This window comes from Myxine glutinosa, chromosome 1 (genome assembly GCF_964187855.1).
Source record: "Myxine glutinosa chromosome 1, kmMyxGlut1.1, whole genome shotgun sequence".
In the NCBI taxonomy this organism is placed as follows: Eukaryota; Metazoa; Chordata; class Myxini; order Myxiniformes; family Myxinidae; genus Myxine; species Myxine glutinosa.
In genome coordinates this window covers 94,921,646-94,935,454 of record NC_136261.1, presented here as the reverse complement: position 1 = coordinate 94,935,454, position 13,809 = coordinate 94,921,646, and the positions used below count along the sequence as shown (strand labels likewise).

General features: G+C 46.5%; 1 protein-coding gene across 1 annotated transcript in view; it reads right to left on the bottom strand.

Annotated features, from left to right (window-relative positions):
* LOC137426526 (sister chromatid cohesion protein PDS5 homolog B) overlaps positions 1-13,809 on the bottom strand; it is a 253,471-nt gene that overhangs the window by 217,661 nt on the left and 22,001 nt on the right. Inside the window, exon 6 of the mRNA XM_078774894.1 lies at positions 10,902-11,028. Coding sequence (XP_078631020.1) covers positions 10,902-11,028 — 127 coding nt within the window. The remainder of the gene's footprint in view (positions 1-10,901; positions 11,029-13,809) is intronic.

Below are 13,809 nucleotides of genomic sequence, written 5' to 3'. Positions count from 1 at the left end.
TTTTTTCGAGGCTGGTCGTAAAACCACGCCCACATGCGCTTGTTTTAGCGTAATGCAAGTAGAATGACATGAACCTATCGTTAACTATATATATATTTTGTTTTAATCTCAGCAAACGCATGACTCTGTATAAACATGCTTTGGATTACTCATGTACACAAACCCATAAAATATATGGGTTTGTTTGGCTAAGCATACACTCTTCTCTTTGTGAGTTACAGTTCTGTTTTCTCGGAGCCCAGAAAAACAATTGATAAGGAAAGGCTGACTCCCCCGAATGATAACGGTGGGAGGAACCTCTCCCAGTGTTGTTTGTTCCCTCGGAGATTTCCTGATAAAACGTGTCCCTATATAAATGGACTGGGAATCAATGTGTTTTCAGGAAGGCTTGACGTGGCATGTTCTTGCTGTAGATTGCTGTAGACGTCGGTCTCCTCCGGATCCGTATAAGTTGGCTTTAATAAAAAACTGCGCCATTCCAGGCTATTGTGGACTTCTTTTGCAAACGAAGAGCTGATTCTTCACAGATGGTACCAGGAGTGGGGTGTCAACAGACGCGGAGGACGGGAAACGGAGCCCGAGGGACAGGAGGAAGGCTGACCTGAGGCCGGCGCCGGCACGTTGATTTGAGTAAAGGTGGGAGTTGTTTTATATCAGAGGGCTATCTTTCCAAATTCGTACCTTCCTCCCTCGCGCGGGTTCAGTCTCCTTGTCTTCCCCGCTGTCTGCACTCGAACAGAAATTGTAAGTAGAGGCTCATTTAGGCCTCAGAATGGCGTAGCTTTGTTAAAGCCAGGATAAACAAGTAAGGATAGTAAGAGTAACGTTACAATATTTGCGCTGGATAAACATTAAGGGTAAAAAGCTAAGGATAGATTTTGCGCAGGATATCAGTAAGGATTTAACAGGAAGCTTAAAGTTACAGTTAGCACCAGGAGGGGAAAATGAGGTCGGACAGCCATATAGGCTGAAACCAGGTGGCCAAGATTTTTCCAGGAAGGAACAGCCCAGAGACAAGATGGGGTATGCCATTGCATGCCAGGGAACGAAGGGCTGTGGCTAAACTTAGATAAAAGGCCATAGGTTAACTTAGAAGGCCAAAGGGACATGGCCAGGAAAAGGGAAATGCGCAGGTACCATAGGTTTGACAAGAAGGTAGTGACAACTACGAGGTCAAGCCAGGAAGTTCTAGACAAGAGGTCCAGATAGAAACAGGCCAGAACCTGGTGGACCAGAGAAAATAAATAAGCTCACAGGAAATGGGCCAGGTGAAACAATTAAGGAGGTAGTTAAGCAAGCAAATCAGCGGCTAATGCCGCTCGTCCATAATCCGGACCAAGACCCCGCGAAAGGGGAGGTAGCCACCATGCCCCCAACCCCCCCCCCAAGACCTGAGCTCAGCCCCGGGGCTCTAGGCAACACCCCAACACCCCCCGCCCTGCCTCCCCTTTCCACCTCAACCCACCCCCCGTCCAAACCCGTCCCAAAAAATCCTTTTCCTTGAATGAGAGACGTAACATGAATGAGGAATGAATGTATATTGGGATGTTAATTGACGTGTGTGTCTGGCCAATGTGTTTGTTTGTGTGTCATGTGCAAAGCAGAGGGTTTCGGTGTGAAACTTTGTAAGCGATCTGCTCGACTTGGGGGAAATTCAGGCCGGGAATGTCCATTTTAACGTCTATCCGAGAGAACAGGCGAGGTCCTGAACTGAGTCCGGATTTTCATCTGTTTGGGAGTTGTTTGGGAAGCGAATTGATATAAATCGGGTCAGGAAAGCACCCGGAGTGCCCTTGTCGATCTACTGTTGATATGAAGCGGTTTCTTGGAGATGGTTGCAGAATTCGAATCAATATGTGTGTTTTACTTGAATTGAAGAGTTCATTCAATGGCAGATATTGTGTATTGTATGTGTGGGATGTATCGCTGAGGCAGCTCACCTTTGGAATTGGTGTCATATAGTGCATTTTGGGTCAGAGAGGTCAAGCGTCGGAGATCCTGTTAGCTAGGGATGAGTTCTGACAGCTCAATGTTCTGACAGCTCACTACATGTCAGGTCGTGGATTTGTTATGACAGCACTTTGTTATGACAGCCGACTGCATGTCCCAACGCGAGGTAAACCCCGCCGCGAACGCGAATAGAGCGGCGTGCAGGGAGTGTTGGGATTCGTGTGGAGGCACGAGGGTGCGCGCCAAGACGGGGGGCGGCGTGGCGTCGTCGCGTTGAGATGGTTGTGCCAGCTCGATCGGCGATCTCTGAATTTAAATCGGATTTTTGTCATGTGTGTTGTGAAATTAAACGTCTATCCGAGAATCCTGGCAATGTTCGTTTAATTATCTGCTCAGAGTGCCGGCGATAACTCGCCCACTCTCAGAGGAAGTGTGTGCCCAAATGCATTGTGGGTCATTTCGACTTTGCTGGATGTCGGACGTTCACATGTCAGTATCTTGTCAGAATCTTCTTCTTCATATCATGTCCTTCATCCTTCATCTTCTTGTCAGAATTAGACATGAGTCATGAGCCATGTCGGAATAGTGGCCGGCTGTGACATATATGCCAGGCAATGTCACAGGACGAATACGTTATTTAAGATGGATTTATAAGATGGATAGATGGATGGATTTATTTAAGATGGCTAAAATAAACGATTTCAAGACAGAGTAATTAATTTCCGGAGTCAAGTTCCAACAGGAAGTCTTGTTCATACAGTAAGGTACAGTGCGGAGTGGCGGCTGGAAGATGCATCGAAGCATTTGGGATGATCGATGCGCCGGACAAAGGGTATGCTGGCGAACGATGCTGATAAGGTTAAGTTATTAAAACGCATATGGGTCTGGGGGCAGATAATGTGGGACAAGCTGCCTCACGGGCGCTGCAGGGAGAGTATTTGGAAATTCAATAATTTGAGCAGAAATGTCACGTTTCAACAGAACGCTGATCCGAGGAAAGAGGAATATCGAGGTTTCAACTGTCGGTATGTGGTGTGGCTTGTGCCAAGGTGTGGGCGCGAGGAGGTGCGTTGATGAAGCGTTGTGCGAACGAGGAAGGATGTGCGATGGGCATTGTGAAGCACGCCTCGTACGGAAGGTCCTTGGACGGATTGTGACGGTTGTTGGATTCGTAGAAGTTAGCATTATGCTATGTAGAGCCACATTAATGGTCATTTGTCCATTGTCGCCGGACTTGCATTACTTGTGGGATAATAAAGCGCTGGTTACCCCAATTCGAAGTTTGACCTTTTAAAGTTTAGTTGACCTTTGTTCGAGATATGCAAGGGAAAGGTCAGAGGTAATTCACTAACCTTGGAAGAACGACAGGCGGAGTCAGTCTACAGGGTGTTGCTTTAACGACAGGATATAGAACCTAAATCTGGGGAGAATATCGGGACATTATATTGTGGGTAAAACCAAAATCATGTACATAATTAGTGGACAGAGAATACAGTACGCTTGGAATTTAATTTAACCGGGCCGAGCGGTGGGGATTTGAGATGGATTTGAGTCACGTTAAACCGGGGGTTTTGGTCCAGCCTGCAAGGAGTCCAGGGGCTTGTTTTAGGGCTGGGTCGCCAAAAATGGGATGCTGTGCCCATCTGGATGTAAAATTATCCATCAAGGACGGGGAATAATGTGCAGTGTGATTGGGTAAGAGGTAAAGGCCATAAAACACCAACCCCATGAGGAACGAAATAAATGGAGAGATGTTGGGATCACATGATGGTTGGGATTGAAGAACAACCTACTGGGATTTCAAACCTGTGTTTGGGTCTGGGGCAACTGGGTGATGGGCAATAGTGTATGAGTGAGTAATTATGATCTGTTTAAGTGTAAGAGGCGGTGGAGAAGAAAGGGGTGATGAAAGGTTATTTGTTTTAGATAAGTTATTTTATTATTATTTGTGAAGTTATTTTATTATTTATTTGGTTTCTGTTTTATTTTATTTGGTTTGGTATTTATTTATTTGGTTTGGTTTTATTATTAATTTATTTATTATTATTTATTAAAAGTTATTTTATTTGTGAAGTAGGTTGGTTGCTTATTTGTCACAGTAAGATGAGAGTTGTGTTTTTAAGCTTGGTCTTTGAATGAATTGTTGCTTGGAATGTGTTGATTGGAAAAGTGATTTCTGATCGCTGATCCGATCTGGTTTTGAATTGTTTGATTTAATTTTGAATTGATTGGAGGTAATAAGGATTTGTGTTGATTTCCTGATTTGAGTTCATCTGGAAACGAAGACAGATGGGATTAATGTGTATATCAGGAACAATTTGGAAAAGAAATATGGATATATGACATTACTAAAATATAACCAAGCAATTGAGAGTTCTTGGGTTAATGGGATATAAATAAATGCATCTACAAGTAGATGGTTTATAAAAATTTAGGTCTGGATGATACTTAAACGATGAACAATGTTGGCAATATACAAAGAATGTGACTTGTTTTTTGGGGGGAAAACATGTGGTTTAAATTTGGTTGGCTAAGTTTTAAAGATGGAGATGTTTCGCAGAACTCTTATGATTATTTACATGAGTGGTGGACTATTCCATGGCGAAGCATTTTTCAGTTTTTATGATTAAGGTTTAAGGTCTTTATGATCTGTTTAGTGTATTTTTCAAAGGAGAGGGTTTTGGTCAATGATGATGCCAAGATTCCGGATGTGGATACTGGGAAACCATCGATGTTGGGGGGAATGAAGATTAATTCAGATTTAGCGTAGTTAAGTTCGAGGAAGCCGATCTGAAGCTAGAATTTTATTTCAGTTAGGCAGTTTGTCAGGATAGAGTGGGTGGTGGTGGAGCACGATTTGGTGGAGATGAAAAAGCTGGATGTCATCGGTGAAGCAGTGGAATTGGAGACCATGGTGCATTGGCTATGGTGCATGACGGATTAAGTGACCAAGGGGGGATAGGTACAGGACGAAGAGGAGGGGGCCAAGAACTGAACCTTGGGGGACACCTTAAGGGGGAGTGAATTGTGGTGATTAAGCTGTTGTAGATGCTGTTAATTTTGCTTTGGATGAATGGTCCAGGAAGGAAGGAGGGTGCAGGTGGCACCAGGTGTGAGTGCACAGGTGTGCACCAACAGGTGTGTGGAGCAAGGTGGTGGTATCCAGGGAGCTGAGGAGTTTGTTCACGTTGTAAAGTTTGTTTATTTAGTTCGTTTATTGTAGAGAAGAGTGCTTTTGGGATTCCGGAGCCAGAGTGGATAATTTGAGGGTAGTAGGTGGAGTAGAGGACATCTTTGCAGTGCTGTAGGTGGTCCATGTGAAGCTTGGGAGTGAACTGATTTGGGTTTAATAGGCACAAGCTGGTCTAAACAGGGTGAGGAGGATGGCGTGATTGATGATGTCAAAGGAGGCGTTGAGGTGAGGAGGATGAAAATTTTGAGGTTGCCGGCGTCAGAGGAGAGAGAAGGTCGCTGGTGATTTTGAGGAGAGCAGTTTCAGTACTGTGGCTGGAGCAGAATCCGGATTGGGATGTTTCATACAGGTTATTGGCAGAGTGGTGATGTTTGAGTTGAGTGGCCACAGCACGTTCCAAAACTTTTGACAGAAAGGGTAGATTGGAGATGGGTCTGAAGTTATTTAGGGTGTCAGGGTTTAGTCCAGGGTTTTTCCAGAATGGGGGTGAAGTTTCACGAGTTTTTGGGGAAATCGGTATGTGAAGCTGGATTAAGTTGGAACTACTGGATGAGCCATGGAGATGGATTGGGTTTTGTTGTTGGTTGTCTGGGTGTTCGGTTGTTGCATTGCCAAAGGTTTCTGTGTGGTGGACACACTCGTTGGCTGTTGTCTTGTGTGACGTGGATGGAGATGTATGTGGCTGTGTGTGGCTGCCTGGAGGGGAAGGCGGCTACAGTGGTTGATATTGGTTGTGGGTTGTCCGGGGTGCTTCGATTTGCATAAAGGGTGAAGATTGGGATATTACATTATTTTAAGTAAGTATTGGTATGAGTAATTACATAAGTAATTATGAGCTATTATGAGTAATTAGTGGTATGAGTATTAGTTATGAGTTCCAGGTGTTGAGCTAGTTATGCTAGTTATCCAGCTAGTTATGAGTAAGTGATTATTTTAGTAAAATTACATGTTTCGCTGTGTTGTGGATCTGGGGACAAGCTAGTTTGATGGGTACCCTGGGGTCTTCAGCGTGTCTATGTGTTTGTCTGTCTGTCACACCGGACTCTTGAATGGGTTTTCATGAGACGAATTTCAGACATAACAGTGAGAATCTATTTTGAGCGAATCACAGTGGGTGAGGAAAACATTGTGTGTGACCAGACACCAGAACTGACCAGAATTGAAATTGGAAGTAGACCAGGTTATTTCTATTATTTGTTTATTCGTGAAAATAAATAAATAATAGGGGGAGGTTCATGGAGGTTAATGGTGGTTTGTTTGTATTAATCGAGGTTAATGGTGGTTTGTGTTTGTGTTAATGGAGGTTAATGGTGGTTTGTTTGTGTTAATTCTAGTTGAAACTCTCGCTGAAGTAATTTTCGTTTATTTTTATTTTTTGATTCGATTTGAGAGTTGAGATGATTGATTTTTTATTAATTTTATAATTTTATTTTTATTGATGTTGGAAACAGGTAATGGGATGCTGAGAGAAGGATGGAATTTAATTTGAATTGGACTGGATTAAATGGGATTGAATTTAAAAATTGAATATTGAATAAAATTGGATCCACTTGGAAAAAAGTGGATTAGGAAATTGGAGACCTGTAGACCAGGCGCTCCCAGGAGACTTGTGGATCAGGTGTTCCACCAGAGGAAAAAGACCAGGTGTTCGTGGAGCACTTCACCTGCAAGAACGCCTTGGAACCAAGGTGGAAGGGACCAGTCCAGGTGTTGCTGACTACACCAACGGCAGTCTTTTGCGAGGGCAAGACTTCGTGGATCCACGCCACGCACTGTAAGTTGGCCATACAAGCACCAGACACCACACCCCCAGAACACAGTAAGGATGGGCCTAATCATAGGTACAATACTATTGATAGCGACAGCAGCTAGGGGAAACTCCGATTCCAATAGATGCAAAAACGAAACCCGACACCTCACCGTAACATGGGGACAAAGAGTATCACTACCATGTTTCGAACAGAAAGCCCTGCACACAAATTGGGTGAACATAAATTGGCTAGCACTGTCGGCAGGGCCTGGACGCGTTGGCATGGTACTACAAAAGCAACGAGAGTTCCGGGAAGACGGGCAAGCTAGCATTAAGACCTTGGCCCAACCAGGATACCAATGGGGAACCCCTGATTTTAAGCTACAAACACGCACACGCCTAGGGAAAGACATGACCATGCAGGTCCGGTGCAGCGTCTGGACCCCTGGCGCGGCCGGTGGCGAAAAGAACTACATACGATGCAACGAATACATACTCACGCCACACCCCCAGAATAAGGCCCCAAAGAGGGGGGAAAACACATATTGGAAAGTGGCCAGGGAGGTGGCAACAATTCAAAATAGGACACACCGCTGGTCGTGCATGCGCTTTCCCCAAGCAGGCACCACAGGAATACACATGATAGTGCTACCTCTGTCCCTCAATGACCTCTGCTCACAACCTATCGATCCCCCATGTTTAGTCACCACGCTGGAAAGAGAAGGGGTTGACAACGGCAAGAGTTGCAATCGACAATTTAATTATCGCCCGTCAATGATTGCCCCTGTGGCCGAGAGGCCTGCCCCCGTCTGGGTCAAACCACAGAAAGGGAGGGTCTGCCTCCAGGGTTCCGGCCACTTGCGTATGGGAGAATCAGAATGCGCCTACACTCTCCCCGGGAAGCTGGGACAAGGGAGCTCGGGGATTACATTACGAATAGTACTGCAAGATAAACACAACCACAACATAACGGCTATAACATTCTCTAGGGGGGTTAGTAGGATTAATGGGGTGGTAAAGGGACTCCAGTGCTTATCCACCCACCTGGTCCCACCCCATGGGACAATGTTTATATGCGGCGACAAGGCTTACCCCTATTTACCAAATAATTGGGGGGGCACATGTTATCTGGGTTCAGTTCTTCCTGACGTTGAGATACTGGATGAGCTAGACCCAAAGTCCTTGGACAGGCGTTATAAGAGGTCAGTCATGAACGAAGATGGAACCACTAAACTACACGGGAGTCTATGGGAAAAGGTGTTTGGTTTCTTCTTCCCAGGAGCGGGCACAGTCATGGATAGTTTCCGGATAGACAAATTGGCTTTGGCCCTAGAAAGGGTGGCAAACGACACCGCTACGGCTCATGATTGGATCGATCGGATCGCGCGCGAAAATTCTTATACATTTAGCTGGCTCACTGACTGGTTCCAGGGATGGACGGGCACCATAGTGAAGTGGTTATTGACCGCACTGGCTGTGATAATCGGGGTAGTAATTTGGGGGGCACTAATGAAATCTCTAGTCCTCCTCTGTATGAGAAAGTATTTTACAGGATGGAAAGTGAAGAAGCCGCCGACAACAACTATGGCTCTGACCACAGAGGCCGTCGACCTGAACGGGTCCTTCAACAAGGCAGTTGCGACCGGCGCTCCAGAAAATTGCATTGAATTTTGTGGCAACTGTGATACTTGTGTGGATCCCATGTGGGAACTGGCTGCTGCCTGTAACGGTGTATGTGATGACTGTGATACTTGTGCTATAAACCCCTTGCGTGTACTGGCTAACGCTGCTTATGTATTACAAGCGGACAGCTGCACGCCCCCTTCTGACCCAACTATGGATCTGATTGCGACACTGGGTCTGGCGGTTGAGGGACCCGACGCGGATGTCCTAGACCCGCAAGCCGACCAGGCGCCCATGGGAGACTTTGACATAAAGGAAGTCCCTCTCTTTTCCTCAAATGTTTCGGATCTCTTTGATCCAAATGTTTCGGATCTCTTTGATCCACATGTTGCGGATCTCTTTGCTTCAAGTGATTCGGATTCGGATTTTTACGCTCTGTACCCTGACCAGGAAATTGAGACACAAGATACTGACGACATTTTGTATTCCCCAGAACAGCAACACGTGAGGGACCTCATGGGCATGACCGTTGATTAACTTCGAAGATCTGCAAGGACTGCGTCTGCAAAGGGTGGGGGGAGCCAGTTCCGCAGGGGAAGTGATGCACCCTCTGGCGGAGCAGAACCTCATCTGGACCAGACGTCTTCGTTGTGGATCCGAAACGTTAATGAACTTTCATGTTTTGAGCCCTCAGGCTCCGAGCACGCACCACACGACACGTTCGCCAAATGCACGGGCGAGGCGCTTTGGGCGCACAATATGCCCTTGGGAGATACCCGCATTACACAATTATTTTTTCAATACCCGCATTACACAATTATTTTTCAATAAAGCCCGATGTGGCACGTTGTCTCTTAAGATACTTTGTCTCGACGAGACAAGAGGAAGGAATGTCAAGTAGTAGATTTGTTATTGCCTAAAGTTCAGTTATAGACGTTGGGTGCTAATGTGTTGTGATTTGTATGATGTCTAAAAGTGCTGTTTCATAAAGTGGATAAAGGGTTTTTGCTTCGTTTTGGTTTTGGATGAGGAGGGGCTTGGAGTGAGGTCATGCTGAACGGGTTGTATACGTGTGCTTTTTTCGAGGCTGGTCGTAAAACCACGCCCACATGCGCTTGTTTTAGCGTAATGCAAGTAGAATGACATGAACCTATCGTTAACTATATATATATTTTGTTTTAATCTCAGCAAACGCATGACTCTGTATAAACATGCTTTGGATTACTCATGTACACAAACCCATAAAATATATGGGTTTGTTTGGCTAAGCATACACTCTTCTCTTTGTGAGTTACAGTTCTGTTTTCTCGGAGCCCAGAAAAACAATTGATAAGGAAAGGCTGACTCCCCCGAATGATAACGGTGGGAGGAACCTCTCCCAGTGTTGTTTGTTCCCTCGGAGATTTCCTGATAAAACGTGTCCCTATATAAATGGACTGGGAATCAATGTGTTTTCAGGAAGGCTTGACGTGGCATGTTCTTGCTGTAGATTGCTGTAGACGTCGGTCTCCTCCGGATCCGTATAAGTTGGCTTTAATAAAAAACTGCGCCATTCCAGGCTATTGTGGACTTCTTTTGCAAACGAAGAGCTGATTCTTCACATATATATATATATATATATATATATATATATATATATATATGTATTTGTATACAGAATCGACGCTCGTGTGAGGGCGAACACATTGAACATGAAAACATGCACAGACACACAAAACATGCAATGAAGGGAGCGGGAGACAAGAGGGGGAGAGAGGGAAGCACACAAGCACAACAACAGAAGAGAACAGGGACACAGGTAGATCTGTGGAAGGGGGAGGGCTGGGGGAGGAGGGAGGGGTACACGTTACAAAGCAAATGAACACTTCTAGGAACCCAAGGAAAGAAGCTGGGGATTCAAAGAGGCGGATTTAATGACATGTATAATGACAATTATAATGACAATTCATTCATCTACCACGCTCTATTCAGAGCAGCGGGTTTGCCAAAGCAGTTTCATGACTAGTGTTTCCTTCCTGGATGGTTCACCACACCGATACAGGAAGTCAGGGAAGGAATTTGGGGATTTTTGGACAGGGTGCTGGTGACAGCTCATCTAGTCTTAATAAAGGACAAAGTGGTATCTTTAACATCCACCAACCAATGCCAGCAGACAGGATTCCCAGTTTGACGTCCATCTGAGGGACGGTGCACACACTTATGAATCACCTTGCCTGTGAAACACCAGGATGACACCTTAGCTATGCCGAGATACAAACTAAGACTAGGCAGCTCAGAGATGACTGTGCACACCGCTAGGCCATCCTGCCAGCCCATAATGACAATGGAGGTTTCCCCCTTTTTTATGTTGAGAGAATGTTGCAGACTGTGAAGTGATTGGCTTACCTTTGTTGTTTTCAGCAGGGGAGTAAGAAGAGTGTCCAATAGCTTGCATGATATCACTGGACTGTTTGAAATTATAAAGCCCAGAAGATAAATTATCTTTTCTCGCACATCGCTCCTCTGGCACACCCTGAATCATCCAATACACCATTACAATCTTTATAAGATTTTATGCATGGAAATATAAAGGAAAGTCAGATGCAGAATAGAGGAAATCTGTCCAGCCTGAAATTCAACATTATATAACTCATTAATATGACTAATCACTAGAGTCTAATCCTATGTGGGGTAGTTTGAATGTGCAATGGGGCTGTTGTCGGGATATGATGTAAGCTAGATGGGCAAAATATTTTCTAATAGCATTGTCGTGAAATTGTGTCTAAGTTCAAAGCCCAGGTGTCAAAATACTTTCGGCCGCTGCGCATTCGTTATAAAGATCTTGGACGACAGGACCCGTCGGAATCAATCGACCACTTTGTTCAGGAACTTCGTCGCTTAGCCAAAGACTGTACTACTGCAGTTCGAACGCCCGAGCAGGTGAGCGACGATCTCATGGCGATTATTTTGTCTCGGGGATCTACTCGCCCATAATACGACAAAGATTGCTGGAGACGCCGGATCTAATGCTGCAGACGGCCCATGATTTGGCACTCGTACTTCATGAGAAACAGACGCAATCTGAGGCGTACGGTCAGCCGTACGTCACGGCAGCCGTAACCATGGAGAGACGCCCAGAGAGTGATGCTACTGCGGAGCGCACGGTTGCTGATCCTCCGCTGAAGTCGGAGATAGCGGAGGCTCCCGAAGCTTCAAGCACGAGCTTGACAGCCGCTGCTACCGCGGCCCCTTCTGCCGGGAGTAACGCCAAGTGCTTTTTCTGTGGCAATAGGAATCATTAGAGGTCAGTTTGCCCGGCACGGGAAGTGACGTGTCCTTTCTGCGCTCAGAAAGGCCATTTTGCAAAAGTATGCCGTGCGTCACGAGGCCGGCGTACTCGCTCGACACTGTCCATGATCCACTCATCGCCCGGGTCACAATCGGCTCCACGCGCGGCGTCGACTAGTATCATCTCACCGCACGGGCCTCGATCGGCACCACGCGCGACGTTGACTGGGATCATCTCGCCGCGCGGGCCTCAAACGGCACCACGCACGACATTGACTGGATTGCCTCACCGTGCAGGCCTCGATTGGCTCCATGCACAACGCTGGCTGGCATTGGGCCCACGCGAGTGGCTCGATCTCCCCTACTAGATGTCTTGACGTCCTCTGGGCCGCCCGGACTGTCCAGCGTTGTTGTTCCGGTGCTGATTGAAGGACAGATGGCAAACGCCTTGATCGACACGGGCAGGACGGAAAGCTATGTCGACATGAGACTCGTCCAGCAGCACGGCTGGCCGATTCTCGGGACATCGCGCTGTATTTTCATGGCTTCCCAAGCACTTTGGATGCGTACTAAAGGCGAATGCCGGGTGAAGTTAGTGATTAACGGCCAAATGTATACGGATGTTCGTGTGATGGTCTTACCAACGCTATGTGCAGAAGTATTGCTGGGACACGATTTCCTCCATCGTCATTGTCGGTTAGAAATGTCATTTGGTGGGGACAATACTCTTTCTGTGTGTGCTTTGGCCGGGATGGAAATAGAACCACTGTCGTTGTTTCCCAATCTGACTCCTGACTGTACCCCGGTAGCCATTAAATCATGACGATACTCCCGGGCTGATACGCAATTTATTTGCTGAGGAAACTAGTCACCTTCTAAAAGAGGGTATAATCGAACCGAGTCGGTCACCCTGGAGAGCTCAAGTTTTGGTTGTCCAGACCGAAAATCATCACAAACGCTTGGTAATTGACTACTCGCAGACGATTAATCGGTTTACAGAATTGGACGCCTACCCACTCCCGGGATTGGATTCCCTTGTCCGACAGGTGGCACAGTACCAGGTGTACAGTACGTTAGATCTCCGTAGTGCGTATCATTAAATTCTGATTGCTGCAGCCGATCGCATTTACACTGGCTTTGAATCCGGTCAGCGGTTGTACCAGTTCACACCGTTGCCTTTCAGAGTCACAAATGGGGTCTCATGTTTCCAGAGGGCCATAGGTGACATAATTGCTAAGGAACACTTAACAGATGTCTTTGTTTACTTGGACAACCTAACGGTTTGTGGGTACGATCAAGCTCATCATGATGCTAATCTGCAGCGCTTCCTCAAGGTTGCGCACGAGTACCGTCTGACGCTGAAGAGGCTAAATGTTGCTATTCGGCACGGACAATAGACCTACTGGGGTACATCATGACCCAAGGCACCATCACCCCAGACATAGAGCGGCTGCGACCCTTGCTCGACATGGCCCCTCCACATGATCGTGCTTCTTTGAAGCATGCCGTCGGGCTGTTTGCACATTATTCAAAGTGGGTCCAAAATTTCTCCGAAAAGCTTCGTCCCCTTGTGGATTGTAAAGTGTTCCCCATGTGTCACGCCGCCAAGGTCGCCTTCCATGGCCTGAAGTCGGACATAGCTGGCGCCGCTGTGTCGTCGAAAGATGAAAACATTCCCTTTGTTTTGGAAAGCGACACGTCGGACCACGCAATAGCTTCCACGCTCTCTCAAGGAGGGCAACCTGTGGCCTTCTTTTCAAGGACTCTCTCCCCGTGGAGAGACGTCACTCGTCGGTTGAAAAAGAGGCGTACGCCATTGTTGAGTCTATTAGGCGTTGGAGACCGTACTTGCTTGGCAAGCATTTTGAGGTCATCACTGATCAGCAAAGTGTCGCTTTCATGTACGATACACACCATGCCCAGCGCATTAAGAACGAGAATATCACTCGGTGGCGTATAGAATTAGCAGATTATTGCTTTCGCATCAAGTATCGCCCGGGGCGGGATAATCTTGCAGCGGACGCAC